The sequence below is a fragment of the Phyllobates terribilis genome, unplaced genomic scaffold (assembly GCF_046119375.1).
Source record: "Phyllobates terribilis strain yellow unplaced genomic scaffold, ASM4611937v1 Scaffold_11__3_contigs__length_659146591, whole genome shotgun sequence".
NCBI lineage: Eukaryota > Metazoa > Chordata > Amphibia > Anura > Dendrobatidae > Phyllobates > Phyllobates terribilis.
In genome coordinates this window covers 496,543,847-496,569,732 of record NW_027362771.1, presented here as the reverse complement: position 1 = coordinate 496,569,732, position 25,886 = coordinate 496,543,847, and the positions used below count along the sequence as shown (strand labels likewise).

General features: G+C 47.6%; 1 protein-coding gene across 1 annotated transcript in view; it reads left to right on the top strand.

The window, feature by feature from the left end:
• Window positions 1-25,629, top strand: part of LOC141167313 (uncharacterized) — a 103,867-nt gene extending 78,238 nt beyond the window's left edge. Inside the window, exon 5 of the mRNA XM_073654739.1 lies at window positions 25,493-25,629. Coding sequence (XP_073510840.1) covers window positions 25,493-25,629 — 137 coding nt within the window. The remainder of the gene's footprint in view (window positions 1-25,492) is intronic.
• Window positions 25,630-25,886: the final 257 nt, after the last annotated feature.

The following is a 25,886-nucleotide window of genomic DNA, read 5'->3' as shown; positions in this document are numbered from 1 at the left end:
ATGCTGGTTCAGTATGTCTTCAATTTTGAATAAATCCCCAACAGTGTCACCAGCAAAGCACCCCCACACCATCACACCTCCTCCTCCATGCTTCACGGTGGGAGCCAGGCATGTAGAGTCCATCCGTTCACCTTTTCTGCGTTGCACAAAGACACGGTGGTTGGAACCAAAGATCTCAAATTTTGACTCATCAGACCAAAGCACAGATTTCCACTGGTCTAATGTCCATTCCTTGTGTTCTTTATCCCAAGCAAGTCTCTACTGCTTGTTGCCTGTCCTTAGCAGTGGTTTCCTAGCAGCTATTTTACCATGAAGGCCTGCTGCACAAAGTCTCCTCTTAACAGTTGTTGAAGAGATGTGTCTGCTGCTAGAACTCTGTGTGCCATTGACCTGGTCTCTAATCTGAGCTGCTGTTAACCTGCGATTTCTGAGGCTGGTGACTTGGATAAACTTATCCTCAGAAGCAGAGTTGACTCTTGGTCTTCCTTTCCTGGGGCGTTCTTCATGTGAGCCAGTTTCTTTGTAGCGCTTGATGGTTTTTGCAACTGTACTTGGGGACACTTTCAAAGTTTTCCCAATTTTTCGGAAAGACTGACCTTCACTTCTTAAAGTAATGATGGCCACTCGTTTTTCTTTACTTAGCTGCTTTTTTCTTGCCATAATACAAATTCTAACAGTCTATTCAGTAGGACTATCAGCTGTGTATCTACCAGACTTCTGCACAACACAACTGATGGTCCTAACCCCATTTATAAGGCAAGAAATCCCACTTATTAAACCTGACAAGGCACATTTGTGAAGTGAAAACCATTTCCGGTGATTACCTCTTGAAGCTCATCAAGAGAATGCCAAGAGTGTGCAAAGCAGTCAGCATAGCAAAAGGTGGCTACTTTGAAGAACCTAGAATATAAGACATATTTTCAGTTGTTTCACACTTTTTTGTTAAGTATATATTTCCACATGTGTTAATTCATAGTGTTGATGCCTTCAGTGTGAATGTACAATTTTCATAGTCATCAAAATACAGAAAAATCTTTAAATAAGAAGGTGTGTCCAAACTTTTGGTCTGTACTGTATGTGTGGAATTTGTATTGTTATCCACAATTGATAAAAGCCTGCAAGGGGCTGAAACGTTTTGTTCTAGTTTTCCTACATGTAAAATAAATGAATTGATCGTATACACGTGAGAGCAGGGATCCTTCTACTTTGCTTGCAATCTATTTCTCCACGTGCACCACCATTACTAACAAGGACTACGGAGTGCCCACTATTTCTTTATATCTACATTGCTCACCAAGAGGATGACTGACCATGCTCTCCTCCTCCTCTCTGTCCTCTGGCCATCCACGCTGAACAGACAGTATGACAGTTGTGCAGGTTGTACCGTCTGTCTGTAGCGCATTAAACTAGCTCCTGTTCTTCCTCCTCCTCCTCTTCCTCATTGTCACCCAATCCACGTTTTGATGAGATAAGGCTGGGCTGTGTTTAATAACCCTGTATGGTTCCTTGCTCCATCTCATTGTGCTCCCTCTGCAATGCATCCGCTTTGATTGTGAGCAGAGAGCATTTCAGAAGACAGAGAAGTGGGATGGTGATGCTAATTATGGCGTCATCGCCACTCACCATCTTGGTGGAGTCCTCAAAGTTTTGGAGGATGGTACATATGTCTGACATCCATGTGTGGAGTCTGTACTGAATACCAACTGCCTTGTTGATGCTGGTACTCAACAACTGCTCACAAATCCTTTCCAACATTTGCAGTGTAGAGTTTCAATGCATGGGGACATCACACACCAGTCTGTGAGCCGGAAGCTGCAAACACTGCTGAAACACGGCAAGGGCGGTGGAAGCTGTAGGTGACTTTATAAAATGGGCACACAGGCGGCGTATTTTAACAAGCAGATCCGGCAACTCCAGATAGGATTTGAGAAACCGCTGAACCACAAGGTTAAGCACATGGGCCAGGCATGGTACGTATGTGAGCTCGCCTCAGAGCCGTTACCAGGTTCCGGCCATTCTCACACACCACCATGCCTGGCTGTAGGTACAGCGGTGTGAGACACAGATCTGCCTGCTTTTTCAGAGCTGTCCACATCTCTTCAGCATTGTGCGGTTTGTCACCTAAGCATATTAGCTTCAGCACAGCCTGTTGTCGCTTGGCCGAAGCAGTGCTTTCAGCTTGTGACTGAAGTGGTCATTTGGGAGATGGAGGCTGAAGAGGAGGAGGAGGCTGAGGAGGATGAAGTGCAGGAGCTGTAGACTGTGGGGGCAACCCTGATTGATCTAGGGCCCGCAATCCTTGGCGTCGGGAGGACGTGTTCCGTCCCAAGGTCCAACTGGGTCCCGGCTTCCACTATGTTAACCCAGTGTGCCGTCAGCAAGATATACAGTCCCTGCCCACAAGCACTTGTCCACGTGTCCGTGGTTAGGTGGACTTTCCCGGTAACTGCGTTGTTGAGGGCACGACTAATGTTTTGGGACACATGCTTGTGTAATGCGGGACGGCACACCGGGAGAAATAGTGGCAGCTTGGGACCGAGTACCGAGGGACAGCTGCCGCCATCAGGTTTCGGAATGCTTCCATCTTAGAGCCTAAAAAGCAACATTTCGAGCTCAAGCAGTCGTGAAATGTGGGAATTTAGTAGTGTGGCCTGTGTGGCATTGGCTGCGTATTTGCTCTTGCGTTCCAAAGACTGGGGTATGGACAACTGAACGCTGCGCTGGGAAAAGGACGCGAACGTGCTTCCTGATGGAGCTACTTGAGAGTGTGCAACGACAGGTGTAGGGCAGGAGGCATCTTCGCATCCACCATAGACAGGGGATTAGCTTGCATGCACAACAGCTGAAGAAGCAATTGTGCCACCCGCAGACACTGTTTCTGGACCGTGGGGTTTGGTCCACAAAGTCGGGTGGTTTGCTGCCATGAGCCTGATTATGCTGGTGGTGATGAGGCTAATTGTTTTGCCACCCCTGCTGATGCTGGCCTGACAGGTGGTGCAAATGGCCTTTTTGTGGTTATCAGCAGAGTCTTTTAAAAACAACCAGACTCGGGAAGACCTAACAGTTGTACTGGCAACTTCCTTCATGCTGGTGTTACAGGGAACTGTTGTCTGCCTTCTGTCTGCAGCCGCCACACTGATTCTTCCTTCCTGCACTGATTCTGCATCCCTCCCCTGTGTGCTGCTGTCCTTGCTCTGCATGTCCTCCTGCCAGGTTGGGTCAGTTACTATATCATCCACCACTAATGTTGAGCGATACCTTCCGATATCAGGAAATATCGGATCGTATTGGATCGGGCCGATACCCAAAAAGTATCGGATATCGCCGATTCCGATACCAGAAACCAATGCAAGTCAATGGGACACAAATATCGGAATGAAAATAAACCATTTCTTTCCTTGTAGGTTAATTCTACATGAAGGAAAACAAATAACAATAATGTAGAATGTATTTGGGGAGGTGGTTGCCCAAATCAATGGGAACAGTGCTCACAGTGAAACATGAAAAGCCGGCAATTCATCAGCGGCATACACCGGTACCCGACAATTTAGAACAGAAAGAATAGAGCTTCACACATAGATTAGATAGATAGAAACATGTCAGTCACATATACAGTACAGACCAAAAGTTTGGACACACCTTCTCATTTAAAGATTTTTCTGTATTTTCATGACTATGAAAATTGTACATTCACACTGAAGGCATCAAAACTATGAATTAACACATGTGGAATTATATACTTAACAAAAAAGTGTGAAACAACTGAAAATATATCTTATATTCTAGGTTCTTCAAAGTAGCCACCTTTTGCTTTGATGACTGCTTTGCACACTCTTGGCATTCTCTTCATGAGCTTCAAGAGGTAGTCACCGGAAATGGTCTTCCAACAATCTTGAAGGAGTTCCCAGAGATGCTTAGCACTTGTTGGCCCTTTTGCCTTCACTCTGCGGTCCAGCTCACCCCAAACCATCTCGATTGGGTTCAGGTCTGGTGACTGTGGAGGCCAGGTCATCTGGCGAAGCACCCCATCACTCTCCTCCTTGGTCAAATAGCCCTTACACAGCCTGGAAGTGTGTTTGGGGTCATTGTCCTGTTGAAAAATAAATGATGGTCCAACTAAACGCAAACCAGATGGAATAGCATGCCACTGCAAGATGCTGTGGTAGCCATGCTGGTTCAGTATGCCTTCAATTTTGAATAAATCCCCAACAGTGTCACCAGCAAAGCACCCCCACACAATCACACTTCCTCCTCCATGCTTCACGGTGGGAACCAGGCATGTAGAGTCCATCCGTTCACCTTTTCTGCGTCGCACAAAGACACGGTGGTTGGAACCAAAGATCTCAAATTTGGACTCATCAGACCAAAGCACAGATTTCCACTGGTTTAATGTCCATTCCTTGTGTTCTTCAGCCCAAACAAGTCTCTTCTGCTTGTTACCTGTCCTTAGCAGTGGTTTCCTAGCAGCTATTTTACCATGAAGGCCTGCTGCACAAAGTCTCCTCTTAACAGTTGTTGAAGAGATGTGTCTGCTGCTAGAACTCTGTGAGGCATTGACCTGGTCTCTAATCTGAGCTGATGTTAACCTGCGATTTCTGAGGCTGGTGACTCGGATAAACTCATCCTCAGAAGCAGAGGTGTCTCTTGGTCTTCCTTTCCTGGGGCGGTCCTCATGTGAGCCAGTTTCTTCGTAGCGCTTGATGGTTTTTGCAACTGCACTTGGGGACACTTTCAAAGTTTGCCCAATTTTTCGGACTGACTGACCTTCATTTCTTAAAGTAATGATGGCCACTCGTTTTTCTTTACTTAGCTGCTTTTTTCTTGCCATAATACAAATTCTAACAGTCAATTCAGTAGGACTATCAGCTGTTTATCCACCAGACTTCGGCACAACACAACTGATGGTTTCAACCCCATTTATAAGGCAAGAAATCCCACTTATAAAACCTGACAGGGCACACCTGTGAAGTGAAAACCATTTCCGGTGACTACCTCTTGAAGTTCATCAAGAGAATGCCAAAAGTGTGCAAAGCAGTCATCAAAGCAAAAGGTGGCTACTTTGAAGAACCTAGAATATAAGACATATTTTCAGTTGTTTCACACTTTTTTGTTAAGTATATAATTCAACATGTGTTAATTCATAGTTCTGATGCCTTCAGTGTGAATGTACAATTTTCATAGTCATGAAAATACAGAAAAATCTTTAAATGAGAAGGAGTGTCCAAACTTTTGGTCTGTACTGTATATGAAGTACAGTGACAGTGTTGGTTACTGTACTTGTCATTTAGTGTAAAGGATTTATTTAAAAAAATAACAGTGTTTTTATGCACCGTATCTTTAAAAAAGCCAGCCGGCAATTCAGCAGCGGTACCCGACAATTTATAACAGAAAGAATAGAGCATCACACATAGATTAGATAGATAGAAACATGTCAGTCACATATATATGAAGTACAGTGATGGTGTTGCTTACTGTACTTGTCATTTAGTGTTAAAATAAAGGATTTATTAAAAAAAAAATTGGCGTGGGGTTCCCCGTAATTTTAGGCTCTAGCGGAGGTTAAGCAGATGGCTGGGGCAGATGTTTGAAGCCTGGGAAGGGGGTAATACAAACGGAGCTCCCCAGGCTGCTAATATCAGCCCCCAGCTGAATACCTAGCCTTTACTAGCTATTAAAATGGGGGACCCCCCCAAAAAAACGATGTGGGGTCCCCCATATTTTAATAGCTAGCATAGGCTAGGCAGACAGCTGGGGGCTGATATTAATAGCCCAGGAAGGGTGCCATGAATATTGGCCCCCTCCCAGGTTAGAAACACCCGCCGTCAGCCGCCCCAGAAATGGCGCATCCAGAGGATGCGCCAATTCTGGCACTTAGCCTCGCTCTTCCCACTGCCCTGTAGCGGTGGCAGTGGGGTAATAGGGCTGGGGTTGATGTCAGGTTATAATGCCAGCTGACATCAAGCCCAGGTTAGTAATGGAGAGGCGTCTATAAGACACCCCCATTACTAACCTCATAGTCAAAGTTAAAAAAAAACACAAACACCCAGAATAAAGTCCTTTAATTGAAATAAAGACACAATTCTTTAATGTTCTAAATTAAACCATACTTACCGTCACGCCCATTCCAGCTGAAGCCAACGATCTCCTGCAATAAAAGAAAAATAATAAAGCAACATCATACTTACCTCTCCATGGTTCCCACGACGGCTCCAGCTCTGCTACATCGAGATGACAGGCTGGACCGCAGCAGAACGCTGCCATCCAGCTTGCCATGCCGCAGACACTGAGAAGCGCAGGCATGCTTGCGCTCCTCCGTGTCTGGCTGTGACGGCATCCAGATGAGCCGACAATGAACTCAGCTCACCTCATGCACGTCACTGACAGCGTGGGAAAATTCTCCTGCGCATGCGGTGAGAGACTCGGCTCATCTTTATGCCGTCACAGCCTGACACTGAGGAGCGCAAGCATGCCTGCGCTTCTCAGTGTCTGCGGGATGACAGGCTGGATGGCAGCTTTCTGCTGCGGTCCAGCCTGTCATCTCGATGTAGCAGAGCTGGAGCTGTCCTGGGAACCATGGAAAGGTAAGGATGATGTTGCTTTATTATTTTTCTTTTATTGCAGGAGATCGTTGGCTTCAGCTGGAATGGACTTGATGGTAAGTATGGGTTAATTTAGAACAATAAAGAATTGTGTGTTTATTTCAATTAAAGGACTTTATTCTGGGTGTTGTGTTTTTTTTAAAATACTTTACTAGAAATTCATGGCGGTCATGTCTAATATTGGCGTGACCCCATGAATTTTGGGCTTAGGGCCAGCTGATAATGCCAAGCTGGCCCTATCCCCTTTATTACCCAGTGAGCCACCGCACCAGGGCCCTGGATGAGTTGGGTACAGCGCCAGAAGATGGCGCTTCTATGAACGCACCATTTTCCGGGGTGGCTGCGGACTGCAATTTGCCGTGGGGGGGGGCCCAGAAAGCTTGGGCCTCACAGCGCTGCAGATTCTAGCCCCCAGCTGCCTAGTTGTACCTGGCTGGACACAAAAATAGAGCGAAGCCCCACGTATTTTTTTTTTTAATTATTTCATGAAATGCATGAAATAATTAAGAAAAAAAGGGCTTCCCTATATTGTTGTGTCCAACCAGGTACAAATAGGCAGCTGGTGGTTGGGTGCAGCCCGTTCCTCACTGCTCTACCTGGCTGGACACAAATATAGTGCGAAGCCCCACGTCAATTTTTTTTTAATTATTTCATGAAATAATAAAAAAAAAAAGGGCTTCCCTATATTGTTGTGACCGGCCTGGTACAAATAGGCCGCTGGGAGTTGGGGGCAGCCCGTTCCTGGATGCTGTACCTGGCAGGCATAAAAAAATATGCCAAAGCCCACGTCAAAATTTTTTGGAAAAATTAATTAAAAAATAAATAATAATTTAGGGACTGCATCTTTATTAACCCCTCAAGTGTCATTTAGTGTTAAAATAAAGGATTTCTTAAAAAAAAAATTGGCGTGGGATCCCCCATAATTTTCGTCTCTAGCGGAGGTTAAGCAGACGGCTGGGGCAGATGTTTGAAGCCTGGGAAGGGGGTAATACCCACGGAGCTTCCCAGGCTACTAATATCAGCCCCCAGCTGAATACCTAGCCTTTACTAGCTATTAAAATGGGAGACCCCCCCAAAAAAACTATGTGGGGTCCCCCCTATTTTAATAGCTAGCAAAGGCTAGGCAGACAGCTGGGGGCTGATATTAATAGCCCAGGAAGGGTGCCATGAATATTGGCCCCCTCCCAGGCTAGAAACACCAGCCCTCAGCCGCCCCAGAAATGGCGCATCCATAGGATGCGCCAATTCTGGCACTTAGCCTCGCTCTTCCACGCTGCCCTGGTGCGGTGGCAGGGGATAATAGTGCTGGGGTTCATGTCAGCGCCAGCTGCCAAGAAGCCCAGGTTAGTAATGATGGGCGTCTATAAGACACCCCCATTACTAACCTACAAAGTGTTAAAAAGAAAAAACACACTACACCCAGGAAAAAATAATTTATTTGAAATAAAACACACCATTTTATTTAATTCTTAGTTTACTAAAAAAAAATAGTTACCTGTCCACGTTCCTGCGCTGATCTCCCATGCACAGCTGTCACATCTGGAGATGGTGACAGCTGTGCATGGCTGCTGTAAGCTCACACTGCCGGGAACACGTCCGCTCCCGGCAGCGTGAGCCACTGACTGAGGTCACCGGAGTGCATTCAGGCAGCGCTGCTCCGGAGACCTCCTTTACGGCCCTGCTGTACCGTGGGAATTTCTCAAGGTACAGCAGGGCCGTAAAGGAGGTCACCGGAGCAGCGCTACATGAACTCTGGCGAACTCGCTCATGCAATGACGGGGCTGCTTTACGGCCCCGTCATTCTGGCGGCGGCAGCGGTTCAGAGCGGTCACATTCTATGTGGCTGCTCTAAACTGGAGATCTTCGTGGGACACTCGTGGACTACTACGGAGGGGTAAGGATAAGGTTGTGGTTTATTATTTTATATTTTATTACAGGAGATCGATGGCTTCGGGGAATTAGGTGTCTAGGTGAGTATAGGTGTAGTTTTTTATTTTTTACTTTATTTTAGGTGGCGATCGGCGGGGACAGGTAATGTATAAACTAATTTATTTTAGGTAACCACTGGCCACCAATGAAATGTATTTAAAATTTATTGGGGACCAACAACCCACAAAAAAAATATGGGGGCCTAAATAAAACATGTATAGGGGCAAAAATAGAATACTATGGGGGACAAAATAACATATGGGCCAGTTTAAAGGGCAATTTAAATAGCAGGATCAGGCTGATGGGAACTTCTGCTCCCATCAAGCTGATCCTGCTGGCACGAGTGGACGGGGGACAGACATAGGCTGATGGGAGTAGTAGTGTCACATCGGCCTATGTCTGCCTGCGCGCACACACATCGCGCACACACATTGCGCACACACATCGCGCACACACCAATCATGATAGGCTGATTGTCTGGGAGGTGAGGCTGACCTGTGCAGCCGTGGGAAAGTTCTTGTGAGTTCATGCAATTCAGTCAAGCATGAACTCACATGAACCCTCTGAGGGCACCACGGCTACTTCAAATGAACAGCTGATCGGCATCACCTGATACCTCAGCTGTTCATTTGAAATAACCGGCGGGAGAGCGCAGCACAGAACGGGAAAGCCGCGGTGAAGTCTTTTCACTGCCGGCTTCCCCGCCCAGGTCCTTCGCTCCCCGCTCCCTGGTGCTGCGCTCCCCGCCCGGTCTTAACTTACGATCGGGATGGGAGGTGGCGAGGGGAGCGGAGGATCGGGGTGGGAGGCTGCGGGGAAGCAGTTTGGGGCTGTGTGATTGTTTAAAAGCCGGTGGCTTTTTACCGCCCGCCGGCTTTTAAACAATCAGGAGAATTCTGGGATGGCATTCTGATGACAGGCTGGATCGCAGCTGAGCGCTGCCATCCAACTTGTCATCCTTCAGAGACACTGCAGAGCGAAGGCATTATGGGAACTTCCGATTCCGGTATTCGATATTGTAAAAATATCGGAACTCAGTATCGAAACTCCTATACCGTGAATATCGGCCGATACCCGATATTACAGTATCGGAATGCTCAACACTATCCACCACCTAATCTTCCACTTCTGCACCTTGGTCCTCCTCCTGACTTTCTGACAATTGTGTCTTATCATGGTCCACCTCTTGTGACACTTTCCCACCGTCGCCTTCATGTGACCGTGGCTGCTCAAATATTTGGGCATCGCTACACGCGATCTCCTCTTGCCCCGCTTTAAATGGACTGGGCGAGAGGCCCGAATCTATAAATGGAAAAGTGAACAGCTCATCAGAGTGTCCAAGTGTGGGATCAGTTGTCTCCGGGCACCCAGCATGGTGGGAGAAAGGAGAATGAGGGTGGGGAATATGCGGTCCAGACTCACGGCTACTGAGACTTGACCGTGTGGAAGACAGGGTGGTGGTGGCTAAATGACTGGAAGCATTATCCGCTATCCAACCAACAACCTTATGACACTGCTCTGGGTTCAATAGTGGTGTGCTGCGGTCCCCTAGGAATTGGGGCAGGAAGGTCGGGCGAGAAGATGTGGGTGTTTTTTGTGGCACAATTTCAGCTTGCCCATGGCCTCGGCCTCTACATGCACCATCACCATTACGTCCAGTTCCTCGTCCCTTGCCACGCGCCTTTTAAAATGGAGGACAATATCTTCCACGCTCACTACAAATGGCTGAATTTGGAGCCAAGTTATATGTAATCTGTGTGATGGAGAAACCACAGTTTAAAATACCTGGCCTGTAGGTAACTATTTTGAACAGCAAACCGGTGCCAAAAACTTTGCTGACATACTGAAAAAAATTTGAATGGAGGTGAATGGAGGCCAAAAATGGCTGTATTTTCAGCGCAATTATATGTGAATGTTATTTGTGTGATGGAGAAACCACAGTATTAAATACCTGGTCTGTAGGTAACTATTTTGAACAGCAAACCGGTGTCAAAAACTTTGCTGACACGCTGAAAAAAAATTTGAATGGAGGCCAAAAATGGCAGTATTTTCAGGGCAATTATATGTGATCCGTGTGATGGACAAACCACAGTTTTAAATAGCTGTATTTTTAGTGCTGTAATATGGAAAGGACCTGGCTGTATTCTGCAGTGCCAGCAAGCAAATGGCGCAGAAAAACGGTGTTCTCTAGATTGCTTTTTAAGCAAATAATGAGAATTAAGATCCCAAAAAATGTTTTCCTGGCTCCTGAGACCTGGGCCTTTGTCTAGAAATATCTAAAAACAGCAGAAGGCAGAACTGGAATGGAGCCTCTTGTGCTATATGCACTGCAGTCTGCAATATACACTGTCTGCCTGATATCTCTGCAGATTGATTAGTCCATAGAAGGACTGTTTGCTAATATGAATATGTGTAATGTACTTGTTTTCTCCCTGCACTACCTAATACACAACCAAATCTCTCCCTAGCTCAGCGGCACCTCTCCCTACACTGCCTGATTGTGGAGTAGACTGACGAGCACAGCGGCGCCAGGTCTGATATAGACCTGATGACGCTGTGCTGTCAGCCAATCACTGTAATGCCACAACCAACATGGCTGCGACATTACAGTGAGTGGTAGGCAATCCCTGCATGTTGATGCAGGGAGGGGACCCGGGCATCCGCCTGAGCAGCGGGCGAGTACCGAGTACTTGCGAGTATGCTCGCTCATCACTAGTGCTTACCCTTTCATTGCCATCATCTATACTCAAAATAAGTACATTCTCATGACCAGCCTTACCTATGTGCGACAAGTGTAGTTGCACAAAGAACTGGTCAAAAGACAGAGGGTGGTGCCGTGTGGAGACAGCTGGTCAGTTTCACTTGCTGCCCCGACTCTTTTAAGGACTGCAGCAGGCAAACTGCAGGGGGAGGGGACTTTTCCCCTCCCCCGTCTTCCTGGCAGTCTATACCAGAGATAGGAGGGATGGGTGCCTTTACTGCTATAGGTCGAGAAGCTGATGCCAAACACACACTACTTCCATGGAGTCCCAGGAAGGAAAAGGCTTCCATGTAGTTAAGTGTACTGTGTGTCATATTTGTAATGTATTATGTGTAATGCCTATGTGTCATGTATTGGGTGTAATATAATATCTATCTACACTACCTAAGTATCTACTTATCTATCTATTTATCTATCTATCTATTTATCTATAGATAGATATTATACTACACCATATACATAATATAAGTTGCAATTAGTGATGAGCGAGCGTGCTCTCTACTGTTCAGTACTCGCCCGAGCATCTCACTGTTCGAGATGCTTGATGAGTACTTCCGGGATTCTTGGGCGGGAGCTCGAGTCCCCGCCCCACATGTTTGGCAGTGTATAGACAGCGAATAAACATGCAATGATTGCCTGCAACTCATTGTAATGCCACAGCCAGAGATAATTGGTGATTTATTAGTGAGGTATTAGGTATTGCACAGCAATAAATAAACATATGAACTAATAGTCCTTCTGTAGTGAGCTGGCCGGCTCTGGCTGTTCTGTGATAATTGATATAGAGCCTGTTATAGAAGTGATTACACAGGATGATGTTGCCACCTTGTGGCCAGAGGTTGCACCTGCGCAGGGTGTGATGACAGAGAAAAAGACTGAGCCTCCTGTGTCCCGCCCTAGAGAGTCACGTGACCAAAGTGGGAAGCAGGAAAAAGCGCGCAAAGAGTCTGCTGTGGTCTGTGAAAAGAGCCAGGACGGTGTGCATGCCCTCGTGTGTGGCGCAGGAAAGACTCTCAACGTGATTTCTTCTATCTGACATCATATCCTCGGAGCCTTCCCCAGCTTCTGCACTGCTGAAGGATTCAGCTGTTACACTCCCTGCTACTGGAGTGTGGACTACATAAGGGGACCCACCAGAGCTTCTATCCGGATCAGAGAGACTGTAAGCGGGACCTCTGGCGAGAGGCCGAAGTACCCCTTCCTTTCTTTCCGCGAATTCTGCTGTTCCTGTTTTTTTTTTTCGGCTGGGACGCCCTCCTGCAAAGACAGACAGGCCTGCGACGGGGGACACATCCTTCTGGAGTAAAGGACTGGTAACGTGTGAGTAGGGACAGTGATGGTCAGCTTATCAGTACACGTTATTACTGTGCATATTTACGGTTGTCATTTATTGTTTTTCTTTGCTGTGTTAAAAATGTATACAAGTAAAGATACAGTTATCAAGATAGAGTCTGTGTGTGGGGATCTTGCTGGGCATAGATACCAATGCGCGGCCTTGCCCGCGGTCACTTCACTTCTAAAGACTAGTGTTGAGCGATACCTTCCGATATCGGGAAATATCGGATCAGATTGGATCGGACCGATATCGAAAAAGTATCGGATATCGCCGATTCCGATACCGGAAACCAATGCAAGTCAATGGGACATAAATATCGGAATTAAAATAAACCCTTTCTTTCCTTGTAGGTTATTTCTACATGAAGGAAAACAACTAAGAATAATGTAGAATGTATTGGGGAAGGTGGGGGAGACAATAAAGGCATAGAGGTTTAGCCCAGTCAAATGGAATAGCAGGAATTACTACTTTTTTATTATGTTCTGAGTTACGGAAATATTAACTATGTTAAGTATTTTTATATTTTGTCAGATATTTATGTTTCACTACTTCCATGCTCTTCACCTTCTTTTTTACTTCTCCCACACTTTCTCCTTCATCATCCTCAGCATCTTTTTCATCCACTTCTTCTTCACCTTCTTCTTCTTCACCTTCTTCGTATTATTCTTTTTTTTACATTCTTCATATTCTACTTCTTCATCTTCTTCATATTCTTCTTCTTCATCATATTCTTATTTGTGACAGGCATTCCTGTAGTTGTTATCTATAAAAGGTTGGACATTACACCTTTCGTTCTGCCCGTCACAAAAGATTTACAACAGGATTTGTCCGCGTTCAGTTTGGCCTGCAGCAGCAGGTCTTTTCCAGGGGCACCACGAGGAGGAACGGACTCACCCCCATACACTGCTTAGTCATCTTCTGCTTATAATTTAGATATTATCTTTTGCTCTGATTTTTAGTCTTATGCTTAATGTTCTTCCGCTTTTTGTTCTGCAGCTTCTTGTATTTCTGCTTCTTGGTTTTCTGTCTCTTGTTCTTCTGTATCTTGGTGCTTGTCTTCTCTTCTTTGTCTTCTTGGTCAACTTCTTCAGGGTCATCTTCTTGGTCTTCTTCGGGGTGGTCTTCAGGGTCGTCGTCTTCGGGGGTCCTCGTCTTCGGGGTCCTCGTCTTCTTCGGGTTGGTCTTCTGGGTCCTCGTCTTCGGGGTCCTCGTCTTCTTCGGGGTGGTCTTCAGGGTCCTCGTCTTCTTCGGGGAGGTCTTCAGGGTCCTCGTCTTCTTCGGGGTGGTCTTCAGGGTCCTCGTCTTCAGGGTCATTGTCTTCGGGGTCCTCGTCTTCTTAGGGTTGGTCTTCAGGGTCCTCGTCTTCAGGGTCCTCGTCAGGGAGATCCAGAGTGATTACCAAGAACCATTTCAAAAAGCTTGAACTTGGAAATGTAGCAGAAGGTACAAGAAAGCTGAGGAACTACCGAGGACCAGCTGACGGTACTGGAACCCGGATGGGTAGCAGAAGGTACAAGAGCCAATGGAACTACCGAGGACCAGCTGATGTTACTGGAACTCGGTTACTAAGCAGGAGGTACCTGTGCCAGAAAGCACTACCAAGGACCAGCAGACGTTGGTGGAACTTGGATACCGAGAAGGAGGCACCTAATCCAAAGGCACTGCCGAGAACCAGCTGACGGTACTGGAACCCGGATGGGTAGCAGAAGGTACCCATGTAAAAAAAAGTTCAAGGCCACGAGCCGGCCGCAGTTACCAAAACCCACAGTCCTACAGGGGGTGCTTGTCCTATTGGCACTATGGAACCAGCCTTCATTGCCAGATCCCGCAGCCCACATAGGAGTCACCTAAACTGCAGGCACCATAGAGTCGGCTAACCCGACCGCAACACGACAGGACAACGCATTGGAGGCAAAGTGACGTTGACACTACCCGGAAACAGCTGGCGTGCTGGAACCAGGCTGGGCAGGAGGGAGTACCCGTGCCAAAGACACTGCCGAGAACCAGCTGACGGTACTGGAACCCGGATGGGTAGCAGAAGATACAAGAGCAAATGGAACTACCGAGGACCAGCTGACGGTACTGGAACCCGGATGGGTAGCAGAAGGTACAAGAGCCAATGGAACTACCGAGGACCAGCTGATGTTACTGGAACTCGGTTACTAAGCAGGAGGTACCTGTGCCAGAAAGCACTACCAAGGACCAGCAGACGTTGGTGGAACTTGGATACCGAGAAGGAGGCACCTAATCCAAAGGCACTGCCGAGAACCAGCTGACGGTACTGGAACCCGGATGGGTAGCAGAAGGTACCCATGTAAAAAAAAGTTCAAGGCCGCGAGCCGGCCGCAGTTACCAAAACCCACAGTCCTACAGGGGGTGCTTGTCCTATTGGCACTATGGAACCAGCCTTCATTGCCAGATCCCGCAGCCCACATAGGAGTCACCTAAACTGCAGGCACCATAGAGTCGGCTAACCCGACCGCAACACGACAGGACAACGCATTGGAGGCAAAGTGACGTTGACACTACCCGGAAACAGCTGGCGTGCTGGAACCAGGCTGGGCAGGAGGGAGTACCCGTGCCAAAGACACTGCCGAGAACCAGCTGACGGTACTGGAACCCGGATGGGTAGCAGAAGATACAAGAGCAAATGGAACTACCGAGGACCAGCTGACGGTACTGGAACCCGGATGGGTAGCAGAAGGTACAAGAGCCAATGGAACTACCGAGGACCAGCTGATGTTACTGGAACTCGGTTACTAAGCAGGAGGTACCTGTGCCAGAAAGCACTACCAAGGACCAGCAGACGTTGGTGGAACTTGGATACCGAGAAGGAGGCACCTAATCCAAAGGCACTGCCGAGAACCAGCTGACGGTACTGGAACCCGGATGGGTAGCAGAAGGTACCCATGTAAAAAAAAGTTCAAGGCCGCGAGCCGGCCGCAGTTACCAAAACCCACAGTCCTACAGGGGGTGCTTGTCCTATTGGCACTATGGAACCAGCCTTCATTGCCAGATCCCGCAGCCCACATAGGAGTCACCTAAACTGCAGGCACCATAGAGTCGGCTAACCCGACCGCAACACGACAGGACAACGCATTGGAGGCAAAGTGACGTTGACACTACCCGGAAACAGCTGGCGTGCTGGAACCAGGCTGGGCAGGAGGGAGTACCCGTGCCAAAGACACTGCCGAGAACCAGCTGACGGTACTGGAACCCGGATGGGTAGCAGAAGATACAAGAGCAAATGGAACTACCGAGGACCAGCTGACGGTACTGGAACCCGGATGGGTAGCAGAAGGTACAAGAGCCAATGGAACTGCCGAGAACCAGCTGGCGGTGCTGGAGCCCAGGGTAAATACTAAAAACAGAGGAGCCAGAGGTGTATTTGGAGGAGGTTTTAAATCCGTAGTACAGTGGATGTGGACAAAGCAGGAGAATTTGCCGGACACACAGCTGGGGATCAGCTGACGTTACTGAACCCCAATAACACTGGAGCAAGCGTTGACTGTGCAGACGGCACTTCTGAGCAGCAACTAGCGGTATTGGAGCCCAGGGTAAATACTAAAAACGGAGGAGCCAGAGGTGTAATTGGAGCAAGTTTAAATAAGTAGCACAGTGAATATGGACAGAGCAGGAGAAATTGCCGTGAACACAGCAGGGGAACAGCTGACGTTACCGAACCCCAATAACACCGCAGCAAGTGTTGACTGTGCAGACGGCACTTCCGAGCGCCAACTGGCGGTGCTGGAGCCCAGGGATAAGAATGAAAACAGAGGAGCCAGAGGTGTAATTGGAGCAACTTTAAAATGTGTAGTACAGTGGATGTGGACAAAGCAGGAGAAATTGCCGTCCGTACAGCAGGGGAACAGCTGACGTTACCGAACCCCAATAACACGGCAGCAAGTGTTGACTGTGCAGACAGCACTTCCGAGCGCCAACTGGCGGTGCTGGAGCCCAGGGATAAGAATAAAAATAGAGAGGAGCCAGAGGTGTAATTGGAGCAAGTTTTAAATAAGTAGCACAGTGAATATGGACAGAGCAGGAGAAATTGCCGTGAACACAGCAGGGGAACAGCTGACGTTACCGAACCCCAATAACACGGCAGCAAGTGTTGACTGTGCAGACAGCACTTCCGAGCGCCAACTGGCGGTGCTGGAGCCCAGGGATAAGAATAAAAATAGAGAGGAGCCAGAGGTGTAATTGGAGCAAGTTTTAAATAAGTAGCACAGTGAATATGGACAGAGCAGGAGAAATTGCCGTGAACACAGCAGGGGAACAGCTGACGTTACCGAACCCCAATAACACCACAGCAAGTGTTGACTGTGCAGACGGCACTTCCGAGCGCCAACTGGCGGTGTTGGAGCCCAGGGATAAGAATGAAAACAGAGGAGCCAGAGGTGTAATTGGAGCAACTTTAAAATGTGTAGTACAGTGGATGTGGACAAAGCAGGAGAAATTGCCGTCCGCACAGCAGGGGAACAGCTGACGTTACTGAACCCCAATAACATGGTAGCAGGTGTTGACTGTGCAGACGGCACTTCCGAGCGCCAACTGGCGGTGTTGGAGCTCAGGGATAATACTGAAAACAGAGGAGCCAGAGGTGTATTTGGAGGAGGTTTTAAATCAGTAGTACAGTGGATGTGGACAGAGCAGGAGAAATTGCCGTCCGCACAGCAGGGGAACAGCTGACGTTACTGAACCCCAATAACACGGCAGCAAGTGTTGACTGTGCAGACGGCACTTCCGAGCGCCAACTGGCGGTGTTGGAGCTCAGGGATAATACTGAAAACAGAGGAGCCAGAGGTGTAATTGGAGCAACTTTAAAATCTGTAGTAGTGAGAATGTGGACAGAGCAGGAGAAATTGCCATCCGCACAGCAGGGGAACAACTGACGTTACTGAACCCCAATAACATGGTAGCAAGTGTTGACTGTGCAGACGGCACTTCCGAGCGCCAACTGGCGGTGTTGGAGCTCAGGGATAATACTGAAAACAGAGGAGCCAGAGGTGTATTTGGAGGAGGTTTTAAATCAGTAGTACAGTGGATGTGGACCGAGCAGGAGAAATTGCCGTCCGCACAGCAGGGGAACAGCTGACGTTACGGAACCCCAATAACACGGCAGCAAGTGTTGACTGTGCAGACGGCACTTCCGAGCGCCAACTGGCGGTGTTGGAGCTCAGGGATTACAGTTCAGGTGGTAGAAACATGAACAGAACAGGAGACCTGGATACTGTTGCCAACCAATTATTTATTCTGGAAGAGGACTGGCAAATTCATGAGAGATCCAGGCCTTGTTCATTTTGAGAAAAGTAAGCCGGTCAATGTTATCGGAGGATAGTCGCATGCGACGGTCTGTTAGTACACCACCTGCGGCACTAAAGACGCGTTCCGATAATACACTAGCAGCAGGGCAAGCTAGCACCTCCAGTGCATACTGACTAAGCTCTGGCCATGTATCCAGCTTACAGACCCAAAACTTGAAGGGAGAAGAGCCGTCTGGGAGTACACTAAGAGGGCAAGACATGTAGTCTGTCACCATCTGACGGAAACGTTGCCTCCTGCTGACTGGAGCCGTCTGTGATGGTGTAGACATTTGTGGCGGCGGGGACACAAAACTTTGCCACATTTCGGCCATACTGGTCTTGCCTTGTGCTGAGGCGCTGCTTCTGCTCCCTCTTTGTGCAGAGCTTCCTCCACTGCCTCGACGCACTGAGCTGCTTTGTAAAGCACTAGCAGCACTGCTCTCGGTTGGAATGGAGAACATGATGGAATGCACCAGTGCGTCTTGGTACTCCCGCATTTTACGCTCCCGGTTCAACAGTGTTATGAGGCTTTGTAAGTTGTCCGGTAGCGAGGATCTAGGAGGGTGGACACCCAATTATCAGCCGTGTTGAGAATGTGGGCGATGCGGCGGTCGTTTCTCAGGCACTGCAGCATGAAATCAACCATGTGCTGCAGACTGCCAACTGGCCAAGAAACGCTGTCCCCTGCTTGAGGCGTGATCTCTGCCTGCTCTGCATCACCCCACCCTCGCTCTAGATACTGACTACTACAGCATTGTGTACCTCCCTCCTCTGGACAGATGTCTTCCTCATCCATTGACTCCTCCTCATCCTCCTCACAAAGTGTCCCCTGCCTAGGCCTTTGTGAGGAACCACGTTGCGCAGACTGTAGAGAAGCAGATGGCATTTGTGACTCCTCATCCTCCACCTCTTCCAAAACCTCGTCCCTTAGTGCTTGCAGTGTTTTTTCAAGCAGGCAGATAAGGGGGATAGTCATGCTGACTAGTGCATCATCTGCACTCGCCATCCGCGTGGAATAATCGAAGGCACGCAAAACGTGGCAAATGTCCTTCATAGAGGCCCACTCAGTGGTGGTGAAGTGTGAACGGCGCGCACTGCGACTTGTTTGCGCCTGCTGCAGCTGGTACTCCATTACTGCTGCCTGCTGCTCACACAACCTCTCCAACATATGTAACGTTGAATTCCACCTGGTGGGTAGGTCACATATGATGCGATGTTCCGGAAGACATAATCGGCGCTGCAGAGCTGCAATGCGTGATCTTGCATTGCTGGAACGCCGCAAGTGAGCGCACTCTATGCGGACCTTGTGAAGCAGTGCATCAAGATCCGGATAGTCCCTCAAAAAACTCTGCACGACCAAGTTGAGCACATGTGCCAGACATGGGATGTGAGTGAGGTTGCCTAGGCCCAGAGCTGCCACCAGATTTCGGCCATTGTCACACACTACCATGCCTGGCTGGAGATTCGCTGGCACAAACCACACGTCACTCTGCTGCTTGATGGCATTCCAGAGCTCCTGCGCTGTGTGGCTTCGATTCCCCAAAGAAATTAATTTTAATACGGCCTGTTGACGTTTGGCCACGGCTGTGCTCATATCGGTCATCATAACAGGTAACATCGACCGTTCACGGGTCGATGTGGAGGTAGACCGTGACGGCTCCTGCAGCGCTGATTCAGAGGAACTGGAGTATGAGGAGGAGTCAATGTGTACAGACTGGATTCCTGCAATCCTTGGAGTTGGCAGAACACGTACAGCACCACTCTCAAGATCTGTACCCGGCTCCACAACATTTACCCAATGGGCAGTGAGGGAAAGGTATCGTCCCTGTCCATGCTTACTGGTCCACGCATCAGTGGTCAGGTGGACCTTGCTACTGACGGCGTTTTGTAGCGCATGTTTAATTTTTCCCTCCACATGATGTTGCAGGGCAGGGACGGCTTGCCTGCTGAAATAAAAGCGGCTGGGCACGTTGTATTGTGGGACTGCCAATGCCATAAAGTTACGGAATGTGTCAGTCTCCACCAGCCTGAATGATAGCATTTCAAGGGCCAGTAGTTTAGCAATGCCAGCATTCAGAGCCTGTGCTCGGGGGTGGTTTGCCGAGTATGGGCGCCTTTTCTCCCATGCCTGTGCTAACGATGGCTGTAGACTGGCCTGGGAGTGTGAGGATGACTGGGAAAGTGGTGCTGTGGGTGGAATTACACTGTGTCTCTGTACAACAGTGCCAGAGATTCTTCCATGGCGATCCTGTGAGGAAGCCGAACCAGCTGTGTGTGAGCTGAAGGAAGAGGCTACAACACGAGCTGAAGAGGTGGTAGGTGGCGCTGTAGGTTGGCCTAGGTCTTCAGTGTGTTTGTGTAACTCCACCACGTGCTTGGTCCGCACATGTTTCCACATATTTGTGGTATTGAGGTTGCTGACACTTTTCCCTCTTTTCACCTTCTGATTACACAGCTTGCATTTGACAAAGCAAATGTCATCTGCAACTGTGTCAAAAAAGGACCAGGCACTGCAAGTCTTGGGAACGCCCGCATTGGATTTTGGAAGAGACATGCTCCTAATGGGTGCCGAAGTGGAGGCTACAGGCAACCAAGTCTGCCCCCTCCCTCTCCCTCCTTTTTGGGCCGTTCGGGGAATCTCTTCCTCAGAGCTGCTCCCACCACCTTCCTGTCCCTCACGCCATGATGGGTCAAGGACCTCATCATCTACACCACCCTCTTCAAACAACTGCTTCTCCTGGGTAGTCTCGACAGCACAGTACGCACCAGAAAGTGGCACCTGAGTCTCATCATCAGATGCGTACTGAGGTGTGCTGCTGACCATAGGCACTGGCCCACCCGCCTCTTCAGATTCAGAGAGACAAAACGGTTGCGCATCACTGCATACTACCTCTTCTTCAAATTCTCGAATTCTGCTTGGCTGGCCCCCTCTTTCCAAGCCAAGAGATTCAGAGAACAGAAGTAGAGATGGCTCCTGTCCAGGGCTCTCTGACTGCCTGGGCAATTTGGCAGGTGGTGAAGAGACAGATGGGTGCTCTTCAGTGCTCAGGACCTGAGAGGATCTGGAACTAATTGAAGTCGATGCGTTAGCTGCCATCCATCCGACAACGGCTTCAATTTGGTCCTCGCGCAGCAGTGGGGTACGGCTAGCTCCTACAAAGCTGCGCATAAAGGACTGTTCCCTGGTAAAACTGGGGGATGCTGAGTCACTGGTGCCCGCAGCAGGCACAGAATCCCCACGTCCTCTCCCTGCAGGCACAGAATCCTCATGTCCTCTCCCTGCAGAAACTGCACGCCCACGCCCACGCCCACGACCACATGCCTTACTCCCTGCCTTCTTCATCTTGGTAGACTGATAAAGATAGGCAGAAAAGTACTAAGGGTTTAGTGTGCTTATTCCTGAACAGCTGCTAACAGGTATAAGAAACACTAATTTTATAAAGTGTGGACTAGACTTTAATATGAGCTAATGTGGCCTACACAACTGTAAAGTGGAGTGTTTGGTGAACTTTATTTAGGTTTTTTTTTGTCACAAAAAGACACTGGATGTGCCTAAAGATGTAATAACGATAGTATCACAAACTTTTTGTAGCTATTACAATGTAGGAAGGTAACCTACAATGCAATAGATGAGGCTGCAAAAAATAGGCTAATACTAATCTGGCTGGGTCTGCAGGGCCCAAGGCTGCAGAAAGGCTCCTCTATCTACTCCTATATAGTGTGTTTGGAATCAATTTAGCTGAATACGGATGGAACCACCACACTAATAGGAGATATCAGGAAAAATTATGAATTGGCAAAAAAGGACAATGTATGAGGCAGTGACACACACTGAGTGCACTACAACCAGACGGGGTTGAAGCACACACTACAGGGTGAGCTGCACTCACACACCAGACCTTGCAGACAGCGGTGAACAGTACAGATGCAGAGCACTGTGCACTAGCGCTGCAAGACGGAAAAAAATTTCTCTATCTACTCCTATATAGTGTGTTTGGAACCAATTTAGCTGAATACAGATGGAACCACCACACTAATAGGAGATATCAGGAAAAATTATGAATTGGCAAAAAACGACAATGTATGAGGCAGTGACACACACTGAGTGCACTACAACCAGACGGGGTTGAAGCACACACTACAGGGTGAGCTGCACTCACACACCAGACCTTGCAGACAGCGGTGAACAGTACAGATGCAGAGCACTGTGCACTAGCGCTGCAAGACCAAAAAAATTTCTCTATCTACTCCTATATAGTGTGTTTGGAACCAATCTAGCTGAATACGGATGGAACCACCACACTAATAGGAGATATCAGGAAAAATTATGAATTGGCAAAAAAGGACAATGTATGAGGCAGTGACACACACTGAGTGCACTACAACCAGACGGGGTTGAAGCACACACTACAGGGTGAGCTGCACTCACACACCAGACCTTGCAGACAGCGGTGAACAGTACAGATGCAGAGCACTGTGCACTAGCGCTGCAAGACCAAAAAAATTTCTCTATCTACTCCTATATAGTGTGTTTGGAACCAATTTAGCTGAATACGGATGGAACCACCACACTAATAGGAGATATCAGGAAAAATTATGAATTGGCAAAAAAGGACAATGTATGAGGCAGTGACACACACTGAGTGCACTACAACCAGACGGGGTTGAAGCACACACTACAGGGTGAGCTGCACTCACACACCAGACCTTGCAGACAGCGGTGAACAGTACAGATGCAGAGCACTGTGCACTAGTGCTGCAAGACGGAAAAAAATGTCTCTATCTACTCCTATATAGTGTGTTTGGAACCAATTTAGCTGAATACAGATGGAACCACCACACTAATAGGAGATATCAGGAAAAATTATGAATTGGCAAAAAAGGACAATGTATGAGGCAGTGACACACACTGAGTGCACTACAACCAGACTTGGCTGAAGCACACACTACAGGGTGAGCTGCACTCACACACACAGACCTTGCAGACAGCGGTGAACAGCACAGGGAACTGTGCACTAGCACTGCAAGGCACAGTGATTTAGAAAGTAGCTTGGGTAAAGCAGTATAGAGCAAATAGGTAGCTAAAACTGTCCCTCAGAACAACAGCGTCCTATCCCTAACTGAATTCACAGCAGAGTGAGCTCAAAATGGCGGCGGTGGCTTTTATAGTGCATCATGACATCATTTCAGCAGCCAATCACAGCCATGCCATTAGTTAAGATGCCTACATGCCTAACAGGATGTGCCCACACTTCTTAGGATCCTCATTGGCTGAATAAAATGAAAATGTCTCATTGCATTATGGGAACTTCCGATTCCGGTATACGATATTGCAAAAGTATCGGAATTAAGTATCGGAATTCCGATACCGCGAATATCGGCCGATACCCGATATTTCAGTATCGGAATGCTCAACACTACTAAAGACTAATCCAGCTGCATATATTATTCCTGGTGACAGCAGGAGTTAAGCTGGCAGAGTTTGTGGAGGGTGAATAGAGCAGAATAGGGTCCATTGCACGTTCTGTCTGCTGCTGTTAGATATCCATAGCTCTAGATATCAGGGTTATTTTTTTTTTGTTCTTAATCCTGGTTATTTGCTTTAAAAGCAATATAGTACACCATTTTTACTGCTCCATTTGTTTGTTAGCAGAATACATCCAGATTTGGTTGATTTTATTCACATTGCTGTATTGTGGAAGCATAGAAACTTGTCCATGATCAGAAGTGATCCGATATTACTGCCATAATAATCGTGACATTTTTTGAAGCGTACCAAATATTACACTCCAGTTAAAGTCTGCCAGTTGTGGGTTGTTCAACCTATTTAAACTTGGTCTCTGACCAATACCATATCTATAAGGCCATTGCCTAAAAATGGTAATTAGTCTTACTGGTAATTGTATTTTCCTTCTTATCCTTACAGGGACAGGAAACACAAAAGTTAAAAGCCCTCCCCTCCCTCCACCCCTCAGTGTTATTTCTAAGTATCATACCAGGATGGTTGCAACAAACAATAAAATGTTTTATTACAATTCTATATAACAATGTTACTTCCCACTGTTTATAACATGAAAGGGAGGGAACTACCTGTGCTGTCAGGATGGACTGCTGGAAATACAATTACCAGTAAGACTAATTATCTTTTTCCAGGACGTCCCCCTGACAGCACCATGGAGAATACCAAAGTATTGATTTTAGGGTGGGACCACTGTATGGAGAACTTTCCTACCAAACGCCATTCTCTGACTGGCTACAACGTCTAGCTTGTAATGTCTGGAAAATGTGCTTAGGTTAGACCAAGTTGCGGCCGTACAAATCTGCTCCACCGAATCCCCCCCTCTCTCTGCCCAAGAAGTGGCCATTAATCGTGTCGAATGAGCCCTCAATTCGACAGGAGGAGACTTTCCTTCTGCCACATAGGCTAGACCTATAGTAGACTTAATCCACCTGGCAATAGTCTTTTTTGATGCTTTTTTACCTCTATTTCTACCGCCAAATTGGACAAACAAGTTGTGATCCTTTCTCCAACCTTGGGTGGCCTCTAAATAAGTGATGACTGCTTGTCTAACATCCAGGGAATGGAAGAAGACTTCCTTTTGATTTTTAGGATTTTGTCAGAAGGACGGAAGTACAACTTCCTGATTTATTTTATGGGTAGAAGCAACCTTGGGTAAAAAGAATGGATCGAATCTAAGAACTATTTTATCCTCATAAATCTGTAAGTACGGGTCCTTTGTGGATAAGGCCTGTATCTTCCCCACCCTTTTAGCAGTTGTAATTGCTACCAGGAAAGCTGTCTTAAAGGTGAGTCTGCCTATAGTCAAGTCCTTGGACGGCTCGTATGGATGTTTACAAAGAGCATTAAGTACAAGATTGAGGTCCCAGGGGGCAACAGATCTCTTAACCCAAGGTCTCAATCTCTGAACCACCTTGGAAAACCTAGCTATCCAAGGATTTGCTGCCAATTGAGTATCAAAGAATACTCTCAGGACAGAGACCTGAACTCTTAGAGTACTTGGTTTTAAACCCCTGTTAAACCCGGCCTGCAAAAAATCCAAAATCATAGGGATATTTGGGTTAGAAACATCAATAGCTGAATCCCCACATTCTGAGCAGAATTTTCTCCAAAGTTTTCTATATATGACTGAGGTCACCGGTTTTCGACTGGCCTGTAGGGTTGTTATCACCTGATCAGAAAGACCCTTGGACTTCAAGATCTGCCTTTCAGCATCCATGCCGTAAGATGCAATCTGTCTACTTCCTGGTAGAACACAGGACCATGATGGAGAAGGTCCTTCCTCCAGGGAAGCTGGACAGGGTCTTGTAGTGCCATCTTGGCCAATAGAGGAAACCAGCTCCTCTTCGGCCAAAAGGGCCCTACCAGTATTATCCTTGCCTGGTCTTCCTGCACTTTCCTTAGTTCCCTCGGTATCAGAGCTAACGGAGGGAACGCATACAACAGGCCACCTTGTTCCATTTCTGGGATAGGGTGTCTATTTCTTCCGGATTGTCTAGCGGATTTAGGGAATAGAATCTCCTGACCTTGGTATTTTCTCAGCTTGCAAAGAGGTCTATTTCTGGAGAACCCCAACGATGCGTAAGGTCGAGGAAGACCTGCATATTAAGTTCCCACTCTGTGGGACATATCCTTCGTCTGCTCAGGAAGTCTGCTATCTGATTCTGAGCCCCTGCTAAGTGTACTGCTGTTATAGATAGGGCTATTCTTTCTATCCAAAGAAACATCTTTGTAGAAAGGCTCTGCAGTAAGGGGTGTCTTGGGCCTCCCTGATGCCGCAGAAAACCACCGCTGTTGTGTTGTCTGACAAGACCTTTATATGTCTTCCCAGAAATAATGGTCTGTTCTGGCGAAGAACTTCCCACACAGCTCGTAATTCCCGATAATTTGAGGACCTTGCACGAATTTCTGGGGACCAGGTTACCTGAAAGAGCTT